Raw genomic sequence first — 15348 nt, forward strand, 5'->3', positions numbered from 1 at the left:
CACTTTACGTAATAATAACTTAAGATAAAACAGGTACAAAAACGAAATTTACAAATGTACCTTTATAAATTCACAACATACAATAAAGAACCAATATTAAACTTCCAAAGCAGGATAACTAAATGTCCTCTTCTTTGCTGGTGCATAGTGAATTGAGAATGTCAAGTTAGCAGGTTATCCACCAAACATGCTCGACATTCAATAGTCTAATTGAAACATATAAGATAATTAGGGGATTGGACACATTAGAGGCAGGAAACATGTTCCCAATGTTGGGGGAGTCCAGAACAAGGGGCCACAGTTTAAGAATAAGGGGTAGGCCATTTAGAACGGAGATGAGGAAGAACTTTTTCAGCCAGAGAGTGGTGAAGGTGTGGAATTCTCTGCCTCAGAAGGCAGTGGAGGCCAGTTCGTTGGATGCTTTCAAGAGAGAGCTGGATAGAGCTCTTAAGGATAGCGGAGTTAGGGGGTATGGGGAGAAGGCAGGAACGGGGTACTGATTGAGAGTGATCAGCCATGATCGCATTGAATGGCGGTGCTGGCTCGAAGGGCCTACTCCTGCACCTATTGTCTAGTCTCCAAGTTGTAAAGTTTCACGCTTAAAGTTATTTTTTTACACCCAATAAAAAATAAGCATAGTGATAAAGAGGAAATAATATTTATAAATCTGACTTGGCAAAATTATTGCCAAGTCTAAAATATTCATGTAAATCATATAGATAATTCAAAATATAATAGACACTAAATAAGGAGAATAATTCTAACTTATGTCATACATAAATATAAAGCATTAAAAAGGTGCTTGGTTTAGGAAATGAACCGTGTCAATAATCCAAGGGAGAAAGCTCAAATCAGAATTCTCCTAGTGTTGCCTCTTCAAATAATTACAATATACTTTTACAGAAGTATGGCATTAGTAAAAAAAAAACACAGATCAGAAGTAACCATTTCAATAGTGACGAGAAATTATAAATTAAGCGTTACGAGAAAACAATACTTCAACAATTTACTGTTAAGTGAACTATCATTCTTTGAAACTGCAAGTACACTTCACTACCAAATCAAAAAATGAAAAGATGTTTGGTTGAGCAATTGTTTGAAGAACAAATAAATTCCAATTTCCAATTTTTTCTTAATTCATTCGTGTTTCACTAGAGCTGTTAGAAATGTACTGATTGATACATGGGCATAACTCCGCAAAATAATTCATCCTGGGTTTTAGCAGCTATGATAGATGGCATTATTCTTTGATACCCACCGAATCGTCTTCCATTATGGCAGTGGAGTCAAAGAAATCCGGTCTGAGTTCAGCTCGCTCACGTCTGTTTCGTGATGGAGGCTGTAAAAATAGTTCAGTTATTGCGATTACTGTTGAATATCTTTAGTGTCAAAGTCTGAGTATAGTCGAGGATCTGAGACCAAAAAAAGCAAGGAAATACATTGATTCAGCTATAATAATATATAAATATATTCCATTTATTTGGGAAAAGTAATGGTACGTATTAGGTTTGAATTACAGACCCCCCCCCCCCCCTCAAAGACTGAAGATCAATTTATTTAATATCTGATTTTCTACATCCTGTAGATTGTATTAAATTGGAATAAGGAAGTGATTCCATTGAATGATTTAGTCCTGAAATTTCTTAATCCATTTGAAATAGAGTTTATGCAATCCCAATGTTTTATAACCAAGACTGGCTAAAAAACAGACAAACATGTTGTCCTATTTAAACATATTTCCTTTTCCAAGAACAATGAACACCTTTTTAGCAATGGGAATGTTTTGAAATCAATATCAACATCTATTTAATTGTAAATAACATTTCCTTAATTCCCGATGTGTGGCATCGTATCACTGGCAACATTAATTACAAGTACAAACCTCTCAAACTGCCTAATTCAAATAAACCATCTCATGATGAAAAGATGATAAATAACAGATGGTAAAAATGTGTAATAAAGTTAGAACAGGGTGAAAATACTTAGGTCATGCACCATCTGAATTGAAACAGCATTATTATTTCAATCTTGGATTACAAATGTTAATTGTTTTCTTCTCCTTAAATGTTGGCTCGCCTATTGCATATATTCAGTATTCTGTGCTTGTCAAATGACAGTGCCCGCTAACTGTTGTAATTTCTATTAGACAATGAATCAATTGAGACCTTCATTAGTTGGCATAAGCATGCATGTTATTTATATAGTTATCATAAGCAGTCAATAAGATGCTTTGTAAATCAAACATCACTGTTATGTCTCCATTGGTCAAAGAGCAAATTATAAACACCTATTTTGTTTACACTAAACAAAATCTTCCAAAGGACCATGGTCACGGTAAAGTTCTTCCCCTATTATTGGAGATCAATTTTAGAAACATATATAAATGACCACTGACCAGATCAATAACCATAGTGTCTTCAAATTCTTCATTCATATCTTCCAACTGCCCCCTTGATGACATCATTACATCTTCAAAAATTGGTTCTGCATCATCTTCCATTAAACTGTGGCTGCGGCTATACAGAAAAACAAAGACAATTAGATATTCATTAGGGTTGAATTGTTGCTTTTCAATACATTTTCAACAGTCTGCTGGGAAAGAAACTTGAGGTTCCTCTTTTAAGCTAACAGGTAACCTCTGACTTTGAACCATTATGATTTTTAATACAGGAAGCTCTGCTGCAATGCAATAACTATGTTTACTTTTGCTACTGCAAGTTAAAAATACAGAAGTCTGTATGCCACTTTGTTTAATGGAGTATCATTGCACAAGTGTCAATAGAGGTCATTCCTGTCAACTCTAATGACCACCCATGATGCACTTGCGTCTTGGGAAATAATGGTGGCTGATTACGGTGGGGAGGATACATGGAAATAATTTATTTTGCCAAGACTATTTTTTCCCAAAGGAAGCCTTTTTATCCGCCTATAATTTTTAAGTGGTTCTCTAGCTCTCAACAGAAATTGTGTTACAACCAATTTGGCCCACATAATACAAATAGTATAACCTAATTCAACAATTACATTTTTTCCAATTTGCTTTGAGAAACATTAATAGCAGAACTACCTGTACGGTTAACCTTATCAATATTTGCCTTCAGACAGATTGAATTCCTGTAATAGTGGGAAATGTGAACCCCAAGGAAAAATCAGGTCTCAGCTCCAAATCCTAACTCTTCTCAGAAACATAATTGTATCACTCCAAATGTCTTGATGCATCTCTTTAATGGTGTTCTTGTGGCAGCTTCTACATAAAGAAGATAAATAACTGCTTTGCAGCTAAAGGTACCTGTAAAGCTATGATGGCTGGTAAACTCAGTAATACACAAAGTTTACTGTATTATTCTTCACCTTCGGTTGTAAGGACCAGCAGCACATAATATTTATCAGGCTTTTTTAAAACAGGTGAAATTCAGAGCTAAGCAACTTCAATTGATAGGTACATGAACTTGCTACACTTGAGCTCAATCTGTTTGTCAGCCACTTGCTTTATAGTGCAGTCGTGCACATGGACTTTCTTATCAAGGCACAATTTCCAGCAATGATAAATGGCTGCTTTATTAAGATGTCATTTGTCTGGGAAATCTACATTGAACATATTAAATTAACGTTTGCTGATGTAAATGCACAATCTAAAAACATTTATTTCATGCCAGATCAGGATTTTGTTAAAATCTTAATCTAACAATTCAAAGGTAAGGAAAGTGCTTCAATGATTATTGTTACATAGTATCACAATTAATTTAACATAGGCATAATCTCATCCTGACAACTATACCGCCAGAAAGCAGTTTAGAAACTTACACTGGTTGCCTTACACCACCTCGTGCCTTCATGTAGTTCATGGCTACTCTGTCTTTCCGGTGTGCCTCCTCCAGCTTGTGCTGGCCCAACCAGGTCATTTGCATCTGAGGACTAAAGAAAGGGTTTCATTTTAAAAAACCAATCTGACATCTATCAATATACTAAAACGCTCATTGTTTGTTTGTTTGTTCCTGAACTACGGCCCACCTTACTCACCGTCGACCCTTTGGTGCTAATGGAAGAAGTTTCATTGAAATCGGTGTTATATTTTTAAAGTTATTCATATTTTAAAGTTTAAATCTACTAGAGAGGGAGGGGAGAGGGAGGAGGGGGAGGATAAGGGGGGTTGAGAGGATGTTGGGGGAAGGGGAGGGGGGTGTAGGGAAGAGGGAGGGGAAGGAGGAGGGAGGGGGAGGGAGGGAGGGGAGAGGTGAGGGAGGGTGAAGGGGAGGGAAGGGGAGGAGAGGGTGCTGCACCAATGCAGGAGAGGTTTCGGCCCAACGGTTCCACTTGGCCGGCCATCCATCCATCCATCCATCCACCCACCCATCCATCTATCTACAATTTACATATATATATCTATCTATCTTATTAAAAGTCAGATCTTGTGTATGAATTAATATATATGTATGTATCTGTGATTTCGCTGATTACGGCAAAACGGTAAACCGTAGCGCCAATTTTTGCGCCGCCTTAATCACCACGCGGACAGCTGCTGGAAAATGTTTTTTAAATTTAATTCGGTCGCATATTTTTTAAGTTACAGAGGTTTTAAAGCGCTGCCCCCCCTGATTTATTGAAGGTTTTTAGGGGGGCGCTGTGATGCGGCTGTGCTCAGTACGCATGCGCGGCATCTCCTCACTTGTATATATATTTCACTGATTCGGCTGAATACGGCAAAACGGTCAACCGTAGCGCCACAATTTTTGCACCGCCTAATCACACCGCTGGACGCTTGCCGAAAATGATTTTTTAAATTTAATTCGGTCGTTTATGTTTTAAGTTACAGAGGTTTAAAAGTCAAGACTTTTTTTCTCGCAGTTATTTCGGCTGATTTCGGCAAAAACGGTGAACCGTAGCGTCACGGTTTTTGCACCGCCTTAATCACCACGCTGAACGCTGCTGGAAAATGATTTTTTTATTTGATTCGGTCGTGTATTTTTTAAGTTACAGAGGTTTTAGTAAAAAAAAAAATTCCAGCCGCTTTTTCCATTGCCTTCAGCGTGTGACGACAAAATGCCCATGTGACAAGAGCTCGTGCAACCCCCCTCCTACTGATTTATTGAAGGCTTTCAGCGTGGTGCGTCTGTGCGTATGGGCTCCCCTCTCCTCTTGCTTCTCTCCTCTCTCCCACACCCGGGAGACCCTCTCCCCGCTATCCCCCCCCCCCCCCCCCCCCCGGACCTTTCACTGATGCGCTCCCCCCCCCCCCCCCCCCCCGGACCTTTCACTAATGCGTTTCCCCCCCCCCCCCCCCCCGGACCTTTCACTGATGCGCTCCTCGCCCCCCCCCCCCCCGGACCTGTTGGTGCTGGGGGCAAGAGAGAGTAGGGGAAAGGGGTGTGCTGGGGAAAGGGGTGTGCTGGGGAAAGGGGGGATGGTAAGAGTGTGTCTGGGGGAGAGAGAATGGTGGCGGGGTCTGAGAATGGGGACTGGGGAGGGGGACAACAGGGGTCGTCCGGAGGGGGCTTGGTGGTGGGGGAAATAGGGGTACTGGGAAAAGGGGAGGTCGTGGGGAAAGGGGGGGTGTGGGGAGAGTAAGATTGGGGTTGGGGGAGGAGAGAATGGGGGGGGTGGGAATGGGCCCAACGGGCCCTCTTCGCTAGTATATTACTGAATAAATGTATGAATATATATATATATATAGATAACAGTGATTTCGGCAAAACGGTGACCCGTAGCGCGACGGTTTTTGCACCACCTTAATCGCCAATCTCCCGGACGACCGGCCGTGAAATTTTCATTTAATTTGGTCGCATATTTTTTAAGTTACAGACGTTTTAAAGCGCTGCCCCCCCCCCCTGATTTATTGGTTTTCAGGGGGGCGCTGTTGCTCAGTACGCATGCGCGGCATCTCCTCACTCTGTGCTCAGCACGCATGCGCGGCATCTCCTCACTCGCACCAAAAAAATGGACGGAGTTAGAGGAGCAAGAAATCGATCACCTGCTCCCCTCTCCTCTTGCTTCTCTCCTCTCTCCCACACCCGGGAGACCCTCTCCCCGCTATCCCCCCCCACCCTGACCTTTCACTGATGCGCTCCCCTTCTCCCTCCCCCCCCCCCGGACCTTTCACTGATCCGCACCCCCCCCCCCCCCCGGGCCTTTAACTGATGCTAAGAGTGTGTCTGGGGGAGAGAAAATGGGGGGGGTCTGAGAATGGGGAATGGTGAGTGGGACAACAGGGGTCGTGCGGAGGGGACTTGGTGGTGGGGGAAAGAGGGGTACTGGGAAAAGGGGAGGTCCCCCTCCCTCCCTCTCTCCCCCCCCCCCTCCATCCCCCCTCCACACCTCCCCCCCTCCACACCTCCTCCCCTCTCTCCCGCCCCTCCCTCCCTCCCCCTCCAAACCTCCCCTCCTCCCTCCACACCTCCCTCCCCCACACCTCTCTCCCCCCCTCCCTCCCTCCCCCCTCCCGGTTACAATGGAAAACCTACGAGGACGGGCCCAAGGGGAGGGTGTGGGGAGAGTAAGAGTGGGGCTGGGGGAGGAGAGAATGGGGGGTGTGGGGATGGGCCACATATATATATATATATTTGTATGTATGTATATCTCTATGAGAGACATGTGACATGTGGACCTGCAGCCAAAACGGTAAACCATAGCGCCACAATTTGTGCGCCACTTTAATCACCACCCTCACGGCCACTGTTTAGACCGTTTTATTTAAATTGGTCTTCTATTTTTTAAGTTATAAACATTTTAAAGTTCAAAAAACTCATTTCTAAACACCTTTTTCCAAGGGCTGCTGTGTGTATTACGTCACCATAGAGCACGCACGGACTCTCTCTTCACTCGCACAAACAAGATGGACGCCGTTAGCAGAGCCGCCCGCCCGCTTCTCTCCCCTCACTTCTCTCTCCCCTCTCTCCCTGCCCTCTCCCCCACAACCGCCGCGAGTAATCCCAGCTCGGCTAGGCCACAGCCGCTGCCGCGCTGCCCTTCTCCAGTAGTCCGCTGGTCCGGAGAGTTTGTGGGGGGGAACGGGGAGGGTGGGAGGAGGAGAGAGTGGGGGTGGGAGGGAGAGTGCGACTGGGGAGGTTGGGGGGGGGGTTGGTGGTGGGGGGAAGAGAGAGTGGGGGAAAAGGGGGGTGGTAGGGAAAGGGGGGTGGGGGAGAGTAAGAGTGGGGCTGGGGGAGGAGAGAATGGGGGAATGGGCCCAACTATATTATTATTATTATTTATTTTATACTACTAAAACTCAGAACTTGTGTGTATATATATATATATATATATATATATATATATCCGTATGTATCTACGTATTTCTGTGATTTCGCCAAAACGGTAAACCATAGTGCCACAATTTTTGCGCCATCTTAATCACCACCCACGCGGCGACTGTTTCTAACAAGTTTTATTTAAATTGGTCGTATATTTTTTAAGTTAGAGAGGTTTTAAAGTTAAAACATTTCATTTCTAACCGATTTCTTGAAGGTCTTCAGCGTGTGACGTCACAATGGGACCCGTGCGACTGTGAGAGATGAGCTCGCGCTCCCCCCTCCCCCGGTACAATTCATGTATGTATGTATATCTGTCTGAGAGACGTGGATCTGCAGCCAAAACGGTAAACGCGCTGGGCCCGGGCGATAGCGGGGACTGGAGGAGGCCATGGGTTGAAGGGAAGAAGGGAGCTCCGGACTGCGGCCGTTACTGTGGCGTGGCCGAGCCCGAACTACTGGAAAGGATAGGGCGGCGGCGCGGTGTGGGAGATTGGAGAGAGTGTGGGGAGAGAGGAGAGAAGCGTAGGGAGAGAGGAGTGGGGAGCCCCTGATTGCGGGCCTGCGGCTCCGCTAACGGCGTCCATCTTGTTGGTGCGAGTGAAGAGAGAGGCCGTGCCGTCGGGTGACGTCATACGCAGAGAAGCACAGCAGCGCTTGGGAAAATGTTTTTAGAAAGGAGATTTTTGAACTTTAAAACGTCTGTAACTTGAAAAATATAAGATCGATTTAAATAAACATGTTATAGGCACCAGCAGGGTGAGTGGTGATTAAGGTGGTGCAGAAATTGTGGCGCTACGGTTTACCGTTTTGGCGAAATGAAATGTCAATGAAATTCCACCAGAAATTCACTCACTTCTGTACAAAATCCGATTCCGAGCCACGTTCAGATTCCTGATCCTCCATATTGTGTTCTGCTGCTTGCCGAGGGTTTTCCCGCATAACTGTGGAAGTTAGTTGTGGAGTATGCAGAACTGCCGGAGTCTGTATGGTATCATTCCTGTTCAACCATGTGCTATCCACATTCTCTTCTATAAAAACACGCAAAAATACATAATATGGCCGTTGTTACTGCTGTCTTCTGTTTCTAATTAATCCTCTTCTGAACTAACACCGAGAAAGCTAATACATCATTTTAGGAACTAATCATGTATTAAATCAAGAGGTATTTACTGAGAAGGCGTAGTTAAAAAATATTTGTGGTTCTTGAAATGGTCTGTTTGCTTTGTAAATTATCAACCCATTTAATGCTGACCCGGAATTTTATAGATGTCTCCAAATACTTTTTCTTTATTCATTCAAGGGATAGACAATAGATAATAGGTGCAGGAGTAGGTAATTCGGCCCTTCGAGCCGGCACTGCCATTCAATGTGATCATGGCTGATCATTCGCAATCAGTACCCCGTTCTTGCTTTCTCCCCATACCCCCTGACTCCATTATCATATAAGAGCTCTATCTAACTCTCTCTTGAAAGCATCCAGAGAATTAGCCTCCACTGCCTTCTGAGGCAGAGAATTCAACAGATTTACAACTCTCTGAGTGAAAAAGTTTTTCCTCATCTCTGTTCTAAATGGCCTACCCCTTATTCTTAAACTGTGGCCCCTGGTTCCAGACTCCCCCAACATTGGGAACATGTTTCCTGCCTCTAGCTTGTCCAATCCCTTAATAATCTTCAGCCACGTTCCAATTCTATGCTACCATATCAATGTCTGCCAACTACTATTTTAAACAAAAATCCCAGTTTAGGATGTCATTCAACATTTTTTGAGCATCTATTCATTTTCTTTTGTAAATTTCTCAAACACAATTTACATCGAGGCTGGTTTAGAGTTTTATTTTTTTAATATTGCTGAGATTAGAATCTCTCAGAATTTCATGAAAAGCAAGACTACACGGAAGGTATATGTAGGAAGGAACTGCAGATGCTGGTTTACACTGAAGGTAGACACAAAATACTGGAGTAACTGAGAGGGGGGACAGGCAGCATCTCTGGAGAGACGAAATGGGTGACATTTTGGGTTGAGACCTTTCTTCAGAACTGGCCTATCTCAGTTTGGATACTTCAAAGCAAATATTGTCTCTGTTTTACAATAAGCAAATAATTACAATATTTGTCACATGTAAAATTAATGCTCATTGATGTTTTAGAGTTTTAGGGCTGTGCTTGTCAATGATGCATTGTGTACAGAGTTTACAAAAACTGGGAAGTTAATTATGTTTGTTATTTAGACATTACAATAAAAACTACAAATGGGATCATTTTCAATCGTGAATAAGTGAAGTTTCTCCATAATTTAAGGGTGCTAAAACTAAATGCTTTTGTTACTTACCTTCAGTTCGCCTCTTACTGTGAGGAAGACGACCTTTCTTACTACGTATTGTGGACGCTTTACTGCTGCTACCTCCACTAATCACTGACATCCTGTCATCGTCACCTCCAGTAAGCAATGAATTGCGGTAGGAGATTAGGGGCAACCAAATATCCTCTCTTCTCTCCATCATTTGTTCAGACATGAATTTCTCCAAGTATGCATGCCTAAAGAAACCAAATACATAACTGTAATGACTGAACAGACAACTAAATTGTTTTTGACAATATTATATATCTGTTTGCCACAGAAATACTGTGCAACATGTTTCATCATATGGTCCAGGTATTCCTTGAATTAAAACATAATTTTATTTGTAATAATGTATCTGTGCCCCATCATCCTTAAAAACACGATTATTGAAACAAACACATTGGGGAGTTCAGAAAATTAGTTAACAATATTTTACTTACACAGTTTTTTTGTCTTGTCGCAGAAGCTTAGATGAGAATTCACTCAGAATTTCAAGGAACGCAAGATTTGATGGAGGGTAGTCTGGTCCATTTGGATTTGGATACTTAAAAGCAAATTCTATACCATCCCTGTTGCAAAATCAGATAAATGTTTTTTAGAGACGCTGGGCGTGATCAGTTTTGGAAGAACTAAAACCAGTCCAAGAAATGAACTAAAACAATTCTTCATGATAAACTGTTAAGGAACATTTCTGCTTATCAACCAATAGACATTTGCCAAAATATCCTCAGTATAGTTTGGGGGGACGGGGGGGGGACAACGGATGGACAGACGACGACATTAAAAAAGTACAGTAAATAAAGTGTGGGTAGAATTGGAAATTAAAATGGATCTTTAAGTTTTGAAAGCAGCAGAAATTAATACAAGGCTATTTTTATTTTACAAACTGTGGCATGTATGCATCAAATAAGATATTATACTGTTAAACTGGAACAGGAAGGGCTCATCGGGAAGTAAAGGGTACTAGTAATGAGGAAAGACTCAAAAATCAACTTCAAGTGTAAATCCAATTTCTTTGCATTGTGCTAACCGTTTCTACTACCCAATCAGAATTAACGAGACAAAGACTCGAAATGATTGATAAAATATAAAGCTGACTCTGACACTGTTTTTGTCAACTACAATATGTTAGTGATAGGATTTGTGACACTCAGCTGCTACTCACTTGTGTAATGTGGCAACAGCTTCCCTGGTCTTGATCTGGTCCAGTCCAAACGTAAGAGCAAATCGTCGTGCAAGCTCTTTAATACCACTGACGTGGGCTGATGATCTGTCGAGGTTAGGGCCTTGCTCCTGGACAAGCTCATTGAAGAGCTAAAATATAACGAGTGAAAGTTAGCATTTCATTGAAGTCATTTAAAAAACTGGTATTGAACATAAGAAAATCCTCACCTGCTGTAAGCTGAGAATAAGTGTCTTGGCACATTGGATTTTGTCGATTTGTCTGGTTTTACTCAGTGTCTCTTTTATGATGTCTCCATAATCATTGTAGTACTGTTTTAAAGAGATACACAAACATGAGAGCATGCTGTTTACTTTGACATGTTTTTTTCATTTTTCCAAATACTTCTGCGTGAGAAAAATTCCAATAAACCACCAATTAATTCAACCTTAGCACATAGTATATCATTCCAAGGGACAGTCTTTAATTCAATAATGTTTATATAATTTGCATTTAGGCAGAAACTGTGACTAAAATCGCAGTGCTCCCCTCAAGTCAAACGAGTAAAAGCACAGCCTTTACGGATTCTAATCTCTGTCTATTATGAAACAGTTGAGCTCAATTGGGGCAGTAATTGGTAGGGGAAGATGTCAGATTCCTATTCCAGAAAATCCTACCAAAAATTGAACTGCATGCAATAATAAAAGTTACATTAATTTTAACTAAATGGTATTTAATTCTAATTATAAGGAAAAAACCTTCCCTAAAATTACCTTCATATAGTGCTTGAAAATGTCTGCACCAACATTCATATCCACAACATCATAGATTATAAGCTTGCAAAATCCTGCCAGGAGGTTTCTTCTTTTGTGGAGAGCCTCAATCTTATTTGCTTCATCCTCCTCGTCTCCTTCTGAACACAAAAACGTAAAGAATGCTTAAAATTTACATTTTATTCTCATTTGTGCCATATTACAAGAGTTGCGTTACAGGTACTCCTGCCCCACACCCACTAGGGGGAAAAGAGCCAACAGGACAGCTATTTCCAAATTAAAACTTAACTCACTTGAAACCAGTTGCAACTTATCTATCACTTATGTTATTGTGTTACTGAATGTCTAAAATGTTAAGAGCTCACATAAAGCAGTTATTTGTTTGGAGAAAAGGAATAGGTCATGTTTCCGATGAGACCCTTCTTGAGGCTCCGATGTCCAGAAGGGTCTCCACCCAAAACTTTCAGTCTGAAGGAGGGTCTCGACCTGGAACATCACCTATTCTTTTTCTCCAGTTGCTGCCTGACCCGCTGAGTTACTCGAGCTATTTGTGACTATCTTCGGTGTAAACCAGTATCTGCAGTTCTTTCCTACTCTCCTTCATTTGTTTATTTTAATTGAATGTGGAACTTTACTTTCACATAGACATTCTTACCCATGCTCTGGTTCTCCTCATCTTGATCAATAAATACATGATCCATTACAAAGCTGAGTAATTCTGACTGGAGCCCAGTATCTGGGTTGTAAACAAGGGGTTTGAGTCCATCCCTGCCACCAGTTATCAACTGGTGACTAAATATCGTCAGAAGATCACAAAGCAACATGAATGCCTATTAAAAAAAATGACAGGATTACAATGCATGTTAAAGTTACATCATTTGTCAATTCTTTAGCTGGATTTATCAGAAAGCTCATTTGATTTTGTTGAAAATAATTACTACTGAAGAATAAATGCAAACAAAATCTGCACAACTCAGTCTTCCAAAGGCTTATTTCCCTTTGGTGTAAAAACATTCAATATTAGTGGAACTTTAAATCGTGTAATCGGCCCACCAATTTATCATTATTACCCATAAAATGTCTTACAACTAGTGGATGGATTTATTTACCTGCTCTTTGACAGAAGGGTTGACATTTGTCAAACAATGTTGACAGACGACACAAAATGCTTTCACTGTTTTTCTCAAACCAAGTAGTTCTTCCTGAAAGAGAATTTAATAATAATTTTAATTTATATAACAATATCCTATTGCAATGACTGCCACAGCTGAAGGATGCCAAAATAACCTTAACCGTTCTCTATACTGACATGGCACATTTTGCATGCTATCGAGATCCTACCAAAGGAGATGATGCAAAATAATAGCAGCTCAAAATTTTATTAACTTATATCCTCCCTTCCACAGCACCTCCATCCTACTATCTTGGCTTTTCTCCCCTCCACTGTTTTCACTTTTACCCTCCTGCTATTATCAGCAGCATACGCTTGTGAGTGGCTCAGCAGGACATACCAAATAATTAGTGAAGTACATTAATCAACAGTTTCAGGACGTCAAAAAAAATGTTTTCTCCTCCCCCCTTATTCTCTAACGCAGATGCATCTCAGAACATACTATCGTTAGCTGTCGCTCAGTCTGCTACACTAGCATTCTTCCTGGTTTTAAATTAGTTCCATTGATTTCAATTCTCCTCCCTGCTATGCTGGGTAATGATGCTTTTGCAAATCAGCAGTAAAAGCTAAGGCTGAAAGACGCAGATTGTTATTTAAATAATTACAGCAATGGAGAAGCAGCATGCATTAAATACCAGCTCCTGTACTGCATTGTTCCACTCTTCTCTCTGGTCTTTCTGCAGAGTGGTATTTAAACACAATCTCTTACTTTCAACTTAATCTCAGGCTACATCTGCTGCCATTAACTAGAAAACAGTCAAACAGTACGACATAGAATGAGAAGCTTTCAATCCTGCAATGAAAGGGTTTTCAATGTTGTCCATTAAAATTCTCAGCAGATGCAGACAAACCCAGTACAGCACTGACTAGAGCAATTTTTTACCACAATTGAACTCCAGGAAAACTGGGTCTACATTTTTCATCGTATCAATGACTAAGAGGTAATAAAAGAAACAATATTGGAACAGCTTATTCTTTCCCAGCACCTCAAAACTTTCCAGGCCCAGGCTCAATGAATGAATTGTTATTATCAGATACACAATTGCATTTTCAACAACGATAGTGGATAGTGCGCTGCACTAACCGATATAGCCCATTGATAGATTTCTCAAACAAACAAAACTTTTAGTAAATGGAAATTAAAAAAACATAAATGCTGGAAATCCAGATAATCCCCAGAATTGCTGCACCCAGCAGGCCAGTCACCATCTGTGAAAAGCAAAATAGTTAATATTTCAGGTTGCGACGCTTGTCGATGAGGTCTTAATCCTTCAGTTGGCCTCCTAGGGTCAAATTCTCAGATGAATGCAACAATTTTTAACTTCTAAGCGAAGAATCTCAGTAATTCTGCAGTTGATGGCAAATAATTGACATTCGCTATTGGATTTTAGTCATTTGGTAAAATCATCTGGCTAAGACCCTGTGTAATTATGACCAACATGGAGATTTAAAAAAAAAATTCTTTTTGTAAACTTTTCTTGTACAGACCAGCATAGAAAACAGTAGTTTACTAACAGATTTAATTTTCTTGAACAACCTGAAAAATGGATTCAGTGCTGGAGGTATCACACAATGTAAAAGCACAAAGAAAAACAGAATTAAAAATCATTTAAGCCGAAACATCGATATTAAATAATTAATTAATTTAAATGAGACTGCTAATCGATGCATCTTTCCAGAACTGACACAAATCTATTTGGAAATCTTAAAATATCAGCCCATGACAATGCAATATAATTGCACGGTCAGAGTGTTAAGTTGCCGAACTTAAAGGGCTGCTGGACAGTTTCAGAGCAACTTTAGAAATATCCTTTTACAAATTTCAGAATCAACAAATTAAGTGTTAAGGAAAATTTGACATAACCACCATTTCGGGAACAATTTCATGGTTTAAAAGTATTTAAGTTTTAAAATAATAGCATCAGTATTGTTGACCATCAGACTGTTTCCTCACCTTAGTTGGGGAACTATCTGATGTTTTGACAAGCTGCCACAGGATTGAGTAGTGGCAGCACTGCAGTGCCTGGACCACTATCTAAAGCAATAAAACAAACAAAACAGTGATTAGACTTGATCATTCATATCCTTATGGACAAGGAACTAAATAGTTTCAATAACATGGAAAAATGTCCACAATACAATATTGAATGAAGGATGATATTAAAAGTGTGAGCAAACAGACATACAAAACATTTGTCATTTTATTGATGTCATATTTAAATCTCCCACTGTATCTCATTTCTAATTAGCACCTTTTATGCTTGTGGTAAGCACTCAAGCAGCAGGTCAGGCAACATCTCTGCAGGACATGAATAGGTAGCATATTGGGTCCTGACCTAATACATCACCTATTCATGTTCCCTAGAAATACTGCCTGACGACTGAACCACTTCAACCACTCAAATGTTTCAAAACAAATAGAAAATACTTTAGATAACAAAAATACAAAAACAATTTAAAGTATTTTAAGAAATTCTTACCTGCTCTGGCATAGATCCAAGTTCAATTCCACTTTTCAGAAGCCTGTAGCAGTTTCCAAACAGTTCCCATTTCGTGAGATCATGAGCACTAACAGAAAGAAAATATTACATTAAAGCCAAAAAAAAACCCCACCCATTTTGCTTCAGTGCTCTCCAGTCACTTGAAAAAAATATATA

The 15348-nt window shown here is 40.7% G+C and overlaps 1 protein-coding gene across 1 annotated transcript in view; it reads right to left on the reverse strand.

The window, feature by feature from the left end:
- stag1a (STAG1 cohesin complex component a) overlaps positions 1 to 15348 on the reverse strand; it is a 174691-nt gene that overhangs the window by 2159 nt on the left and 157184 nt on the right. The window contains exons 21-33 of the mRNA XM_078410778.1: positions 15172 to 15259; positions 14646 to 14726; positions 12630 to 12722; positions 12176 to 12350; positions 11521 to 11660; positions 10978 to 11079; positions 10751 to 10899; positions 10026 to 10154; positions 9574 to 9779; positions 8098 to 8272; positions 3805 to 3915; positions 2396 to 2516; positions 1259 to 1339 (exon numbers count right to left, since the gene is read on the reverse strand). Of these exons, the coding sequence (XP_078266904.1) occupies positions 1259 to 1339; positions 2396 to 2516; positions 3805 to 3915; positions 8098 to 8272; positions 9574 to 9779; positions 10026 to 10154; positions 10751 to 10899; positions 10978 to 11079; positions 11521 to 11660; positions 12176 to 12350; positions 12630 to 12722; positions 14646 to 14726; positions 15172 to 15259 (1651 nt within the window). The remainder of the gene's footprint in view (positions 1 to 1258; positions 1340 to 2395; positions 2517 to 3804; positions 3916 to 8097; positions 8273 to 9573; positions 9780 to 10025; positions 10155 to 10750; positions 10900 to 10977; positions 11080 to 11520; positions 11661 to 12175; positions 12351 to 12629; positions 12723 to 14645; positions 14727 to 15171; positions 15260 to 15348) is intronic.

This window comes from Rhinoraja longicauda, chromosome 13 (assembly GCF_053455715.1).
Source record: "Rhinoraja longicauda isolate Sanriku21f chromosome 13, sRhiLon1.1, whole genome shotgun sequence".
Lineage (NCBI taxonomy): Eukaryota > Metazoa > Chordata > Chondrichthyes > Rajiformes > Arhynchobatidae > Rhinoraja > Rhinoraja longicauda.